The sequence below is a fragment of the Phalacrocorax aristotelis genome, chromosome 18 (assembly GCF_949628215.1).
Source record: "Phalacrocorax aristotelis chromosome 18, bGulAri2.1, whole genome shotgun sequence".
In the NCBI taxonomy this organism is placed as follows: domain Eukaryota; kingdom Metazoa; phylum Chordata; class Aves; order Suliformes; family Phalacrocoracidae; genus Phalacrocorax; species Phalacrocorax aristotelis.
This window is the reverse complement of record NC_134293.1, coordinates 2617762-2631441: the sequence shown is the minus strand read 5'-3', so window position 1 is coordinate 2631441 and position 13680 is coordinate 2617762. Positions and strand designations below refer to the sequence as shown.

General features: G+C 55.9%; 2 protein-coding genes across 5 annotated transcripts; both read right to left on the bottom strand.

Annotated features, from left to right (window-relative positions):
• Positions 1-2397: 2397 nt before the first annotated feature.
• On the bottom strand, positions 2398-4055 carry LOC142066274 (aldehyde dehydrogenase family 3 member A2-like). The gene is made up of 3 exons (XM_075113548.1): positions 4005-4055; positions 2831-2972; positions 2398-2648 (listed from the first exon to the last, which is right to left on the bottom strand). The coding sequence occupies exons 1-3, from the start codon at positions 4053-4055 to the stop codon at positions 2434-2436; spliced, it is 408 nt and encodes a 135-aa protein (XP_074969649.1). The 3' UTR covers positions 2398-2433.
• ALDH3A2 (aldehyde dehydrogenase 3 family member A2) lies at positions 3661-13030 on the bottom strand. 4 transcript variants are annotated; one of them, XM_075113034.1, is made up of 12 exons: positions 12894-13030; positions 11248-11421; positions 10616-10847; positions 10424-10509; positions 9342-9550; positions 9096-9213; positions 8819-8960; positions 8470-8636; positions 7853-7952; positions 6730-6965; positions 5722-5845; positions 3661-5405 (listed from the first exon to the last, which is right to left on the bottom strand). In XM_075113034.1, the coding sequence occupies exons 2-11, from the start codon at positions 11407-11409 to the stop codon at positions 5765-5767; spliced, it is 1533 nt and encodes a 510-aa protein (XP_074969135.1). In that variant the 5' UTR covers positions 11410-11421; positions 12894-13030; the 3' UTR covers positions 3661-5405; positions 5722-5764. The 4 variants fall into 4 exon arrangements, with proteins under 4 accessions (XP_074969135.1, XP_074969136.1, XP_074969137.1 ...); XM_075113035.1 differs by lacking the exon at positions 12894-13030 and adding an exon at positions 12405-12487; XM_075113036.1 differs by lacking the exon at positions 5722-5845.
• Between the last annotated feature and the right edge of the window lie 650 nt (positions 13031-13680).

The window sequence follows — 13680 nt, the reverse complement described above, 5'->3', positions numbered from 1 at the left end:
ACGGTCCCTGACCCTCCTCGAGTCCTTGGGGCAGAGCGCGGCCTCAGCTCAAAAAGCCTTTGCTGTCACCTTACGTAGCCTTTGCACACCTACCGTGCACAGCTAAAGGCGCTCCCCTGCCACGAGACATCACACGTTTGGTCGCGGGTCCTGTCAAGGATGGGATGCTGCAGGTTCTTAGAGGCTCTTTCCCTCTGCTCTGGGCAGGCTGCTGGGGACAACCAGCCTGGACTGTCCCCGTCAGTAAGACTCACACTTTGTTAGGCTTATTGCTGGTGTGAGGCAGCTTTCTGAGGGGATCATGCAAGACGTTACGTAGATAGGCTCAGTAACAACTGGCTTTGCTTTGATACCCTCGTGACAAACTATTCCCCCATTCCCAAGAGCTTCAGATGGGCTCCTGTTTGCAAAGCAGAGCAGATGCTGCCTCACTGCACCTGCTGCCACTCTGCTGAGGCATGACCAACGGTGTAGGTCTGAATCGATTCCTGTGTCTCAGCCAGAGCCTTCAGCTTGGTGATATTCTGCTTTAGGTGCATTTCATTTGCTTCTACCTCTTCAGTGCATTGCCTGCCTTGGAAGAAAAGAAATTGCAGCAAAAAAATCTATACAGCACTGGGACTGCAGGGAGTGAATGGTGGGTTACAGGTCTGGTGTGCTGCTGACGGCTGATCACACCTCTGGGCTGGGGGACACCACCTGGAGAGGCACAGAAACAAGGCTGAGCCCCACAGGGAGGGACCAGAGCCCAAGGCAATGGAGGCTGAGACCAGGTGGGGCTCAGGGGACAGAGCTGGGAACACGCACTCACGCGGACAGCAGAGCCAAAGCTCACCTTTACCACCACAATCCACAACTGCTTCAAGACGAAGAACTTGGCCAAATCCACCTTCTTCTGGCTGCCAGGTGGGTACCGGAGTTTGTTCACAACCTCCATCTTCAGGTTCTTGATCAAGCAGGTGTGGCGGTGGGAGGTGGTCTCGAAGCTGTGCTTGCCGTGGCAGGCGCCCATCCTGCCGTTACCCGAGACACAACGCAGGCAGGTCACACCATGCACGCTGACAGCTGCATTTCTTACATTCTGTTTGGCAGCCCCCAGGGCACAGGGAAAGCTTGGTCGCAGTGCTTCTCACACCTGGAGCAGCTGCTCTGCCCACCAAGGGCGGGGAAGAAAAGAGCAGCTTTAAGTACCTACCCAGAAATAAGTGAGGACCTGCTCACTGCCTCGAACTGGTGCTCAGGCTGGTTGTGTCCACCCACCCTTGAAACGTTAACAGCACCAGCCCTCTCCTCCCCAGGGCCAGCCCTGCTTCTCCCACGAAATTTACACTGGGGTCGGGGGCAGCAGGAACAAGGTCTATTATTTCAAGCTGTGGGATATAAGGAGGACATTCAGCAACCTGCCATCAGAAACACCCAAGACCTCAGCCCTCTGCCCACAGCCAGGTTGTCTCGGCCACAAAGCCACGAGTCTGACAGCGACCACGGAAACTCGACCAGCTGCTTGGCCACAGGCAATCTCATCCCATGCCCCGGCACAGGAGAACCGGAGCTGCAGACAGACGTACCAGAGGGTTTTCCACTCTGCTCCAACCACTAATGAGCCTTTTTACCGAGGAACCCACCTGTGAAAATACTGTTAATGGAAAAATGCAGCTGAAAGTTCCTGAGTTGCCAAAGGGCAATGACAGCACCTGAGTCAGAGGCTGCTGCTGGGAAACTGAAACCAGGTGTCTGGGATGGAGCAGGGACTTACCCACACTGCCAAGGGCAGATCCAGAACTGCAGAGTGCACAAAGACCTCGCTGGCTGTCCTGCCGCCACTGGAAGTCTCCAATATCACCCATCTGATCAGTGACCGGGATCAGAGATGGCACAGAACAGAGGAAAATCAAGACAGGCCACCAACACCATGGCATTTATGGGAGTGTCAAGGTGATGCTTGCATCACCTTATCGGTGATGTGCCCCCACCCTTCGTCAGGGGGGACAGGCTGTGCCTTGTTCCTTGAGAGCAGCTGGGTTTACATTACTTAAGCACAAAATGGGCCCAGCTGGAACAGCCAGGAAGCAAAAAAGCTCCATCTCAGCGCGACAGGTCAGAGGCAGGGGCACATCAGCCAGAGCCCGGGGTGCTCCTCAGCCCTCCCACCCAAACTGCCCAGGGCTGCTGTGTCAGGGCAAAGCCTAAATTCCTGAGGTGCACAACAGAGCCTGGACTGGAGACATGCAAGGAACTAGCATCCACCAGTGTGGGATGGATGGCCAAGGTGCACAGGGAGCTGTGCAAACGCTTCAGCAGGAGGCTGGGCTCCTCCCAGCAGCTCTGGGGTCACTCGTGGTCCCCTGTGAGCCAAACGCTGTGATTCACGTACAAAGAGGAGCTGACACAGGCCCTGCGCGGAGCCGTGCCTGGGACCGGCCATGTTCAGGGTCAAGCCGCACAGAGGCGCCTCCCGGGCAGAGCCCAGCCCAGACCCACCTTCTTGTTGTTGGAGAAGACATACAGCGCAAGGGGCTTCTCCCGAGAGTTGATGAACTCAATGGCTTCGTCCACGCTCTTCACAGGCAGAATGGGGAGGACTGGTCCAAAGATTTCCTCCTCCATCACCTTTGATGCCGGAGAAACGTCAGTGAGGATAGTCGGTGCTGAGACAAACAGGACGGCGTGAGCGGGACAGGAGATGCGGTCAATCACAGGACCTCGTCCTGGGCGCTGCCTGCACTCAACACACACCAAGCAAGCCACACACACACGCACAGCCCCCAGAAGACACCCAATACCAGCAGAAGGTCCCACCCTCCACCTCCACAACAGCTGCCAGAAGCACCTATGAAGCAGGAGGCTTCATCAGCCTCTCCCCCGTGAGCGATCTTCTGCCCTTCCAGCAGGCCCAGGATCCTCCTGAAGTGATGCTTGTTGATGATCCTTTCGTAATCCGGAGACTTCTTCACGTCTTCCCCATATAATTCCTGCCAGAGGGCACAGCAGAACTAAAGCGCTCGATAAACCCTCACCACAGCCACAGCTCCAGGGCTCCATCCTACCTGCGCAGGGTTCACCAGCGGAGGGCACCTCTCATGGCAACCCAGCGTCTCTGGGGACGGCTGGGGCCTGGGCTCTCGCTAGGTACAAGGTGTCCTTTACCCAGCTAGATCCCCCCACGGGGAATGCGCCAGCCCTGGGTCGCTGCGCTCAGCCGGGGCAGCGACTCAGCCGCCCGTGCGGGATTGCAAGAGGCGACGTGGCTTTGCCCACGCCGGGCGCACGCGGCCGGGGGAGCGCTTTCTCATGCCGCAGCAGCCGTCGGGAGCCAACCAACGCAGCCTGTGCTATCATCCAGATCCGGACACCCCCCCGAACGGGGGGCGCCTGCAGGTGGGAGGACATCAGGGGATGGTTTCGCACAGGACAGGAGAAACAGTCCCGTTCCTCCACAGCTCCCAGCACTGCCGCCAGGCGCCTCTCGGCAGCCTGCCTGCGCTCCCCTGCCAGAGCTCTGGGGGATCCTTCCCCACGAGCGGGGAGGGCGTCGCGCTGGGGACCCGCGCTCCTGCGCCGGGGCACGTCGCACGCACGCGTGACACCCAGCCGAGCCGTGGCCAGAGCGGCAGAGGACAGGTCATTCCGCAGGGGACTGCAGGGACTTACCACGCTTGGTTTATTACTTAAATTCTTACTATTTATTTAGTACTTGCAAAATGTATCATTAAAAAGGCTTAGAGCACATGGATTTTCACCAGACATGAAGAAATCCCACCTATTGCACAGTAAATATAATTTTCTACCCTATATTAATTGCATTTAGTAATAATTTTCAAATTTTCCTTATTTAAACATTAATATTTCTAAGGTCCTTTCACCTTAAATTTCTCCAGCATCCTCTCCCCAATCTAGAACAAGCCCCACGTTATCTCCCAGTGCAAGATTATAACAGACCCAGAAGCTCAAACACAAAGGAGGACACACTCACAGTCATTTGTTTTCCCTTGGAGGAATCTGACCAGGAATGGGTTTGTACTGGTTTTGGCTGGGATGGCGTTAATTTTCATCATAGTCGCTAGGTTTCTTCAGAGTGGGACGGTGCTGCGTTTTGGATTTGTGACCAAAACAGCCTAGGTGACACACCCGTGCTTTAGCTGCCTCCGAACGGTGCCTGCACAGCGTCACAGTCTCTCTCTCTCACGCTGGCCCGCCAGCACGTAGGCTGGGGTCGGCAAGAAGCAGGGAGGGGACACAGCTGGGAGAGCTGACCCCAAGCCACCCACGGGACATTCCAGACCCTGTGACATTGTGCTCAGCTACAAAAGCTATGGGGGGAAAGAAGCGGAAGGCAGGGGGGACACCGGGAGCGATGGCATCTGTATTCCCAAGTCACCATTACGTGTGATGGAGCCCTGCTTTCTTGGGGATGGCTGAACACCTGCCTGCCGAGGGGAGGTAATGAGAGGATTCCTTAATTCACTTGCTTGCACACCCAGCTTCCACTTTACTTTTTAAACTGTCCTTATCTCAACCTACAAGTTTTCTCACTTTTACCCTTCCGATTCTCCTCCCCATCCCACTGGGGCAGCGAGTGAGCGGCTGGGTGGGTGCAGATGCCCACCTGGGCTAACCACAACAGGGTGCTTTGTCATTCCCACTTCTCTGTACGGGCCTGGAAGTTCTTTTGTATGAGCTTAAGATACTCTTGTCAGCAAGATACAGGTAGTGCAGGTATCATCTTTGTAATTTTCTAAATGCCAAATTGTTACAGGCACACGATGAAACCCAGAACCTCAAAAAGGGTGTCGGCCTGCATCCCCTGACCAGCTGCGGCTAATGCTCGTTCGCAGAGATCTGTGAATATTGCACCTCAATCAAACGCCAAGGGGAACCTCCCTAGATTTATTCATAACCATCACTATTGGTAAAATGCACTGGCCAGCACGGCCTGTCAGACTCATCACCAAGAGGGCGGTTGTTCGGAGCACAACAGCGGACAGACCATCCCGAACACCGCAGGGAACACACTGACAACCCGATCACAGCTGACACTTAAGCTCCTCTTTGTCACCGAAGGAAGGGAAGCGGTTTGGTGCAAGACACGGTGTGCGCGTGTGTCCCTGGAAGCAGCGCTGCGCATGGCCGGGGGGGAGGTAGGGACTGGTATTTCTTGTTCCGCAGTCCTCCTTTTGAGAGCTTGTACCCACTGGTCCTTCTGTTTCAGCATGGCTTTTCAGTAAACAGGAGTCCGAGCCTTCTCTTGGTTAGTGCCTCTGTAAGGCTACTCCATGTGCTTGACAGCTCACTGAAACAACCCAGTACTAAATTAAAAAATGGCTTCTCAGCTTAAGGCAAAGACACAAAGCGAGCACTCAGAGTATGACATGCACTTGCGCCTTCTCTCTTCAGTAGTACACCACCTGTGAAAGCAAAACACAACATCAACACCCTGCGAAGGATCTGCTGAAACAAAACCAACTCCCTTTCTAGAACAACCTGAAGCACAGCCCCTTCGCTCCGGGTGACTTCCCCCGGGTCCAGCTCGCCTGCCTCCTGCCCCCTCATGCACGGACTGCTGGTTATCTTGGACACTGCCCGAGCTCTGAGCACTGCCAGGGAAAGCACTGCTCTCTGGCTCCGGGGGGAACCTTCTGCAAGCCCCACATTCACCACTCTAACAAGGCTTTGCCCAATCTCAAATCAGGTTTACACACAGGAGAACAAAAAGGCTCCTACCTCACCGTGACAGCCACAGCAGTGCTCTGAAACCTGCTCCTCCTTACCACACACTGAGCCAGCCCAGCCTCTGAACAGCCAGCACAATCAAGAGGGCTTTTCTCTTCAGCAGAGACTGGTGGTTCTGAGAAAACCCAAATGATTTCAAGATGCTGTGAGTTTCCCCCTCTTTGCTGAGAAGGCATTCACCTAGGCAGGGCCTGCCTCCCTGGCTGGTGCTTCAAGGCCTGGGCCAGCTGCTGGATCTTACACCTCCTCGTGGACTCGGATACACAGGCAGGTTATTTCCCCCTGCGTGTTGGGCTCCTGCACATCTCCTTGCAGAAGTAACGATGCAGAACAGACTGAAGGGCAGAGTCCTGGTCCACCCTGCTGTCTCCTGTCCCCTCTGTGGCTGCTCCCCTAAGCCTATTAAACCCCCAGGGTGCACGACACTAGCAAGCCTCTGCCTCCTGCAGAGAGGGGAGGACATCCCACCCTTCCACACAGCCCAGCCAGGAACAAGGGAGGAAATGGAAATAACTGAGCTAAGGTCAGATTGGGGCTGCAACTGTGCAAGGAGCAAGAGCCCGTGGTAGCCCTAGGCTTTAGGACACAGCCTCCCTTCCCCAGGGCCCTGTGGCACAAAACCACAGCCGGCTGGGCTAGGCTGTGGAACAGCCCACAACGCTGCTGAAAAAAGCCCAGGAATCAAAATCACTCTAAAGAGACCTGTCCGAACCATACCAGCCTCTGCCTCTGGAGGCAGCTTCTCACAGGTGTCACCCACTGAGGCAGAGCAACAATAATACTGCAGCTGCCTAGGAGATTTCTACAAGGACATTCCTATTCTAGATAGTACTTGCAAGAGTAAAAAGCAGATCTTGATAATTTCAGGGACAGATTTCTTAAGTCTCAAGACAGAAAAAACAGGCCAGGCTCTAAGAGGACTGCAGATGCAAAGAGGGATCTTGCAGATCAGATGAATTGCACGTGCACTCTCGTAGGTGTCAAAGAGCCAAAGCTCACCTTCATCACCACGGCTGCCACAATCCCCAGCAGGGCCAAGATGACCAGTCCAGTTTGGCCCTTGTTAAACAGCTTCAGGAGGAAGAACTTGGCCAAATCCACCTTCTTCTGGCTGCCAGGTGGGTACCGGAGTTTGTTCACAACCTCCATCTTCATGTCCTTGATCAAGCAGGCACGGTGGTGGGAGAAGGTCTCGAAGCTGTGCTTGCCGTGGTAGGCGCCCATCCCGCTCTTACCTGAGGAACACAACCCAAGCAGGTCACACCACAGGCTCAGCCAGTCAAACCTTTGGCCACCTGAGGCCACCAGCAGGGCAACGAGCAGCACAGGAAAATTCCAGTTGCTTGCCAGCTGCAGTGCATGTTACCTACGCTGCACCTCCTTGCTGCAGTTTAGAGCACAGCTTCTCCTCTAGACCCCTTCAGAGAGGACAATTCCTTCCTCTCTGCAGCACTTCTCAGTCTCTAAGATGTCCATCTGTACTCCATCCCTCTTCTTCCCCACCCTGTCTTCACTACATACTCTCTAGTACTTCATTGTGCACTGTTCCCTGTACCTGAGCTGCCTCCAGCTCTTCCCCGGATTTAGCTCCCTCTCAAAGCACCACGCCGAGGCTCCGAGATCCGACCAGTGCTGCGTGAGAAGGGTTTCCTGAGGAGCTCTGCAGGCTACACCTCTGTTCTCCAATTCCAGGACAGCATGTGCCGTTCACAGCAGCAGAACACTGCTGGTTCACAGTCAGCTTGTGAGCAGTGTAACACCCAAACCCTCTTCTGCAAAGCTCCCGTAGGCTGATCCATAACCTGTTCCAATTCTCCCTAAGCTGAAGTCCTACCCTTTCTCCTGCAATTACTGCTAATCACTCCGATCGCAGCTCATGTTCTTAATGCACCTTTCACATCAGTCTGCTCTAAATGCTTCAATCTTCCCAAAAACACACCCAAAGGTTTTTCCCTTTTGGCCCATTTCCTAACGTACTCCCAGAATTTATCATTGAGATCTGCTACACAGAGACCCTTTGGCTGTAACAGGCGCAGGGGTGCTTGGACACCAACCAACTGCTGCTGCTCCTGGGTTACACCGTGCATCAAGTCACAACACTTAAGGAGCTCCAGTAACTTACCGACACCCCCAAAGGGTAAGGTTGAGAGGAAGAAATGCATGATGACATCATTTGCAGTAACACCACCACTGGAGGTTTCCGAGATGACTCTTTTGATTAACTGACAAAAGAAAACAAACCAAACACAACATTAGAGAGGCCAGGAAGAGGCCAGACCGTGTAGCTGAGCAGGACTGCGAGGGGCACACTGAGCCAACAGGCCATCATGCTAATTTCCTCTGGCTGACAACTCTGACGAGCCCTCTCCATGCAATGTTAACTCAAAGAAAGAGGGCAAGTTCAGAGGAGGGATGTAAAAGCTGGAAATCTGGGGGCATGCCCCCCTAGCAATATATTAAAACTAAATTAATCATGAAAGACTACACGGCACCAAAGAGGCAATTCAGCTTTTTACCCTTCTATTTCACAAAGTCATGCAAACGCAAACGCTTCAGCAGGAGGCTGGGCGCCTCCCAGCAGCTCTGGGGTCACTCGTGGTCCCCTGTGAGCCAAACGCTGTGATTCACATACAAAGAGGAGCCGACACAGGCCCTGCGCGGAGCCGTGCCTGGGACCGGCCATGTTCAGGGTCAAGCCGCACAGAGGCGCCTCCCGGGCAGAGCCCAGCCCAGACCCACCTTCTTGTTGTTGGAGAAGACATACAGCGCAAGGGGCTTCTCCCGAGAGTTGATGAACTCAATGGCTTCGTCCACGCTCTTCACAGGCAGAATGGGGAGGACTGGTCCAAAGATTTCCTCCTCCATCACCTTTGATGCCGGAGAAACGTCAGTGAGGATAGTCGGTGCTGAGACAAACAGGACGGCGTGAGCGGGACAGGAGATGCGGTCAATCACAGGACCTCGTCCTGGGCACTGCCTGCACTCAACACACACCAAGCAAGCCACACACACACGCACAGCCCCCAGAAGACACCCAATACCAGCAGAAGGTCCCACCCTCCACCTCCACAACAGCTGCCAGAAGCACCTATGAAGCAGGAGGCTTCATCAGCCTCTCCCCCGTGAGCGATCTTCTGCCCTTCCAGCAGGCCCAGGATCCTCCTGAAGTGATGCTTGTTGATGATCCTTTCGTAATCCGGAGACTTCTTCACGTCTTCCCCATATAATTCCTGCCAGAGGGCACAGCAGAACCAAAGCACTCGACAAACCCTCACCACAGCCACAGCTCCAGGGCTGCAGCTACAAAACTGAGACCCGGGCTGTAACAGGGACAACTCCCACAGCACAAGAAACTCCACACCCACCTGCAGAGTTGCCTTGATGTTCTCCACCACTTTGCTCTGGATGGAGGGGTCGCAGAGGATGTAGTCTGGGGCAACGCAGGTTTGCCCACAGTTCATGTATTTCCCCCATGCTATCCGCCTGTGGGAGAAATGGAGATGGTTTCTCCACAGTCAGTCCCTTCCAGCCCCCACAGTCCTGCCGACAGCGCCTGAGTGACACCCACGCTCTGGGCACAACGGCCCACTGAGCGCTTGCAGCAGCCTGACCTGCAGGCGATGGCCAGGTCACAGTCATTGTCGATGTAGCAGGGGCTCTTCCCACCCAGCTCCAGGGTGACAGGTGTCAGGTGCTTGGCGGCTGCTGCCATCACTATTTTGCCTACTGTGGAGTTGCCAGTGTAGAAGATGTGATCAAATCTCTGCTTCAGCAGCTCTGTTGTCTCAGGTATTCCTCCAGTGACCACGGGGTACAGCTCCTGCAGGGCAAACAAGAGCCTTACTTACATTCATTTAAAGCAAATACATCAAGGGAGCAGCTCTACATGGGGCAGACTCCCTTGTGAAGTACATTAGGATCTGGACAAAGGATAGTGATAACGGAGACAAGCTCTGCTCCTTCCCCTGAAACAAAGTTTCACTTGCCATATTGTGCCACATGAACTAAAAGAAGTGGAGGTTGAGGCCAGGGCTGAGTCAAGCTGTGGACCTACTCCCATGCACTAAGTCCAAGGACACATGTGACCACTGGGCTCCCAAGGGCTGTCCTGTTCCTCAGCTCTCACCCTTCACCTAGAGAAAACACTAGCTCCCCAAGGAAGCTGCACAGTGGGGCTCTGCTGTCAGAGCAACAGCCTCAGTGACACAGCGCAATGGATGTCAGAACTGCCAGACAAACGGAGGAGAAACAACGCCTCCTGCTATGAGCATGGTTCAGCAGGACATGAAAACCCAGGACATACTGCCACTGAGCAAACAGCACCCAGCTCTCAGGAAGAGCCAGGCACAGCCAGCATCCAGCACGAACTTGTGCCTACCTAGAGGGAACCCAGCACAGTGTCCAAGAGAGTAATTATCGCAGTGAGAACGACATACATGCCTCTTTACATAGTCATGAACGTCAAAAAGGCTGTCACGTTGTACTAACATTATGTAGGCACATTAGGTTACACAAACACAGGAAGAACATGTCAACATGTCTCTCTAAGAGCAATTCAACCCTTCCTGTATTCCCTGCTTACGCTCCTTTGGAGAGAGTGGGCAGCTGATTTGACTCTAACCTGCAGGAGCCCTTTGAAAGCATGACAAACATCTCCTCAAGACAATCACATCAGGCACGGGGCCACACTCACCTGGTCAAGGTACTGGGGCAAGAGATCAGCCACCATCCGATTCGTGTTCTCACTAATCTCCGATGGCTTTATCACCACAGCATTGCCTACAAGACAAACCCAGCATGACCCCTGAGCCCTCGTGCTCCTCTCCTGCCTCCCACAGCCCCTGTCTGCAGCCCCACAAAGGACTGGGTTGTGGCAAGTCCTCACCTGCTGCGATGGCCCCGACCAAAGGTTGCATGACCAGGAGGAAGGGATAGTTCCAGGCCCCCATGATCAGCACCACCCCCAGCGGCTCAGGAACAACGTAGACTTCATCCCGCAATGTCAGCAGGTCCCTCTGCACAGGCCGAGGAGCTGCCCAGGACGACAGCTTGTCAATGGCCACGATCAGGTCCCGCATCACACACAGGATCTCATGGCTGTACGCGTTGGGCCCGCTCTGCAATGACAGGCAGCTTGGCGAGGGGACGGCAAAGGCAGCTGCCTCCCACACCCACCCTGGCAGCCCAGGGAAGCAAGACAAATTCTGCCAGCTTGAAATGTCTGCCAGGGCAGTTATTGGTAGTGCTGCCCCAAAGGATCCCTGACAGAAGATGCCCAGTCCAGGTTGCGGGGCTCAATGTGCAGCAGAAGCCAAAACCTGACAGCCGGGACCTGCCTTTGCAGCCCTGCCTCAGACTACCTACTTCTTAGAAATGACGGCAGCACATCCTGGCAGGCCACACTGAGGACCAGCACCGTGGGGTCCTGGCACAGCAGAAGCAGCTCTGGGCTTTCCCACTTTCCCTTCCAGGCTGATCACTGTCCACGGCTGATAGGAGAAACTCCCTATCCCAGACCTTGTACAGATCCGCCTTGATGGCTGCCACGATCTCCTCCTCCTTCTCCTGCACCATCCGCTCCAGGGCCTTCAGCTGCTGCATCCTGAACTCCAGCGAGCGGCACCGGCCTGAGTTGAAGGCGGCTCTCGCTCTCCCAACGACCTGCTGCATCCTGTCCATGGCTGCTCAGCACTGTGGGGAGAGAGCAGACAGACCCAGCTTCTGTGGGGACTCCCTCCTACACATGGAAACTGGTTTTCCCCACAGGCGCTGGGCACACCCTCAACCACCAGCTGCAGCAATCCCACCCCCCAGCTCAAGGACAATATCATAGAATCACAGAATGGTTTGGGCTGGAAGTGACCTTTAGAGCCCATCCAGCCCAGCCCCCCCGCAGTGAGCAGGGACATCTTCAGCTGGACCAGGTTGCTCAGAGCCCCGTCCAGCCTGACCTTGGATGTTTCCAGGGATGGGGCATCGACCACCTCTCTGGGCAACCTGGGCCGGGGTTTCACCACCCTCAGTGTAAAAAATGTCTTCCTTACATCCAGTCTAAATCCATCCTCCTTTAGTTTAAAACCACCATCCCTCATCCTGTCACAACGGGCCTTGCTAAAGAGGTTGTCCCCACCTTTCCTATAGTCCCCCTTCAAGCACTGGAAGGCCACAATAAGGTCTCCCCGCAGCCTTCTCTTCTCCAGGCTGCACAACCCCAGCTCTCTCAGCCTGGCCTCAGAGCAGAGGTGCTCCAGCTCTCAGATCATTTTTGTGGCCTCCTCTGGACCGGCTCCCACCATTCCCGTATGCCCTGGCATTCAGTCCTAATTCTGCCCTATCCTTCCCAAACCTTAAGTAATTCGCTGCAGCTTACGATTTATAAGTTTGGAAAGGAACGCCGGGAGGGAACGCCGGTATGGTAGCAAGGGTGTCACGCAGGCCACAGACGGGCAGCTCCCGGCAGGGGCGGCGGGAGGGAAGGCAGCTTTTTCCCCGCGTCTCGGTACCGAGCGCGGCCCAGCAAGGCCACAGCGAGCGCAGGGTTCCCGAGAGCGGCGCGGCCGGGCGGGCCCTCTGAGGAACCCCAGGGACACCCAAGCGCCAACCGGGATGACGGGAAAATCCCGACCGTGGGTCTCCCCCTTCCCCCCCGGCCCTCTCAGCCCCCGGCCGCCCACCCTCGACCAGCGCTCCCGCCAGCCACTTCCGCCTTCCGCTCACGTGACGGCGCCGGGCGCCCCCGGAGGTGCAATGGGAGAAGCCACGGGGCCACCGCCCACCGATACCCCCCCGGGAGCGTGCGCAATGGAAGGGGCCGGCGAGGGGGCGGGGCGAGGGGCGGTGCGGGGGCGGTGCGAGGGGTGGCCTGCAGCCGCCCCCCCCCCTCTCCAACCGCCCCCCCCGCTCCCCGGCTCCGGTTAACGATCGGCCCCCGGCGGCAGCGGCGGGTGGGAGCAGCCCCGGCGGGCAGGGGCGTTGCAGCCGTGCCGCCCCCGGGGGAGGCAGCGGCAGGCAGGAACCAGAGCAGCGCCCTTTAGCTGCAAGCGTGAGCTCAGAGAGCACCGGAGATCAGGTGGTTACTTACGCATAAGCTTAAGTCAAGAGAGAAAAGAGCGAAAGAGCAGGGCGGGGGCCCCGGGAACAGGCAGCGGCTGCACCGCCAGTACCTCGCTTCCCACCGTCGGGGGTGCTCCTTCCTCGTCCCAGCGCCTCCGCTTGCGGGGGCTCCGTTGCAGGACTGCCGGGCTGCTTGCAAAGGCTGCCAGTCCCCCGCCGACTCCTCCGGGAGCTGCTCCGAGCTGGGGCTGGGACTGGGTCTGGCACAGGCCAGCAGGTTGTGAAATGCTGAGAGCCTGGGGCAGAGAAGTGTATTGCGTGAGAATGCAGCGGGGGCAAAGTCCCGCTCGGGGTTCCTTATCTGGGGAGGGTTAATGGCACCGGGCAGCTTTACCCCTCGGTTTTCCCCTGCAGAGCAAACGCTGGATGAACTCGCCGAGCACCCAGCTTTGGGTGACGTTTCTGAGCCCAAGCGCTGGTGAGGGGATCATGGTGCCCTTCCAGCAACCTCCGGCTCTGGTGGGAGGGAGAGACGAGTCAGTCAAGGAAAACTGGCCAGAAAACGCTGAACACAGGTGGTGTTTTGTAGGAGGCAAAGTGATCAACAGGAATAGCCTGGCCAGGACAGTCGAATTACTTGATCCAGCACTCCCATGGAAAACAAGCCAAAGGAAAAAAAGCAAGGCAGGGAAAGGAGCTGAGACAAGGCTGGTCTCATTCCAGTTAAAAATAGCCCTGCCCCAACTTGTTCTAAGAAATGCAAGGGGATTATTTGAAAATTACTCCCAGGTTGTTACGCTCCACCAATTTGCGATGCCCTCTTTCACAGGCCATTTATTGCTAATGCTCTTCAGCTAAAACTGCCCAACTAAATCCCTGCCCACCACACACCTCTGC

Excerpts from the sequence above, each read along its gene's own strand:
- LOC142066274 (XM_075113548.1), bottom strand. The coding sequence starts at position 4,055 with ATGATGAAAATTAACGCCATCCCAGCCAAAACCAGTACAAACCCATTC. Across the intron at positions 2,973-4,004 it reads CCAGTACAAACCCATTCCTG|GAATTATATGGGGAAGACGT; the intron begins GTCAGATTCCTC and ends GCCCTCTGGCAG. Across the intron at positions 2,649-2,830 it reads TGAAGCCTCCTGCTTCATAG|CACCGACTATCCTCACTGAC; the intron begins GTGCTTCTGGCA and ends TGTTTGTCTCAG.
- ALDH3A2 (XM_075113034.1), bottom strand. The coding sequence starts at position 11,409 with ATGGACAGGATGCAGCAGGTCGTTGGGAGAGCGAGAGCCGCCTTCAAC. Across the intron at positions 10,848-11,247 it reads TCAAGGCGGATCTGTACAAG|AGCGGGCCCAACGCGTACAG; the intron begins GTCTGGGATAGG and ends CTGTCATTGCAG. Across the intron at positions 6,966-7,852 it reads CTTACCCTTTGGGGGTGTCG|GTAAGAGCGGGATGGGCGCC; the intron begins GTAAGTTACTGG and ends TGTGTTCCTCAG.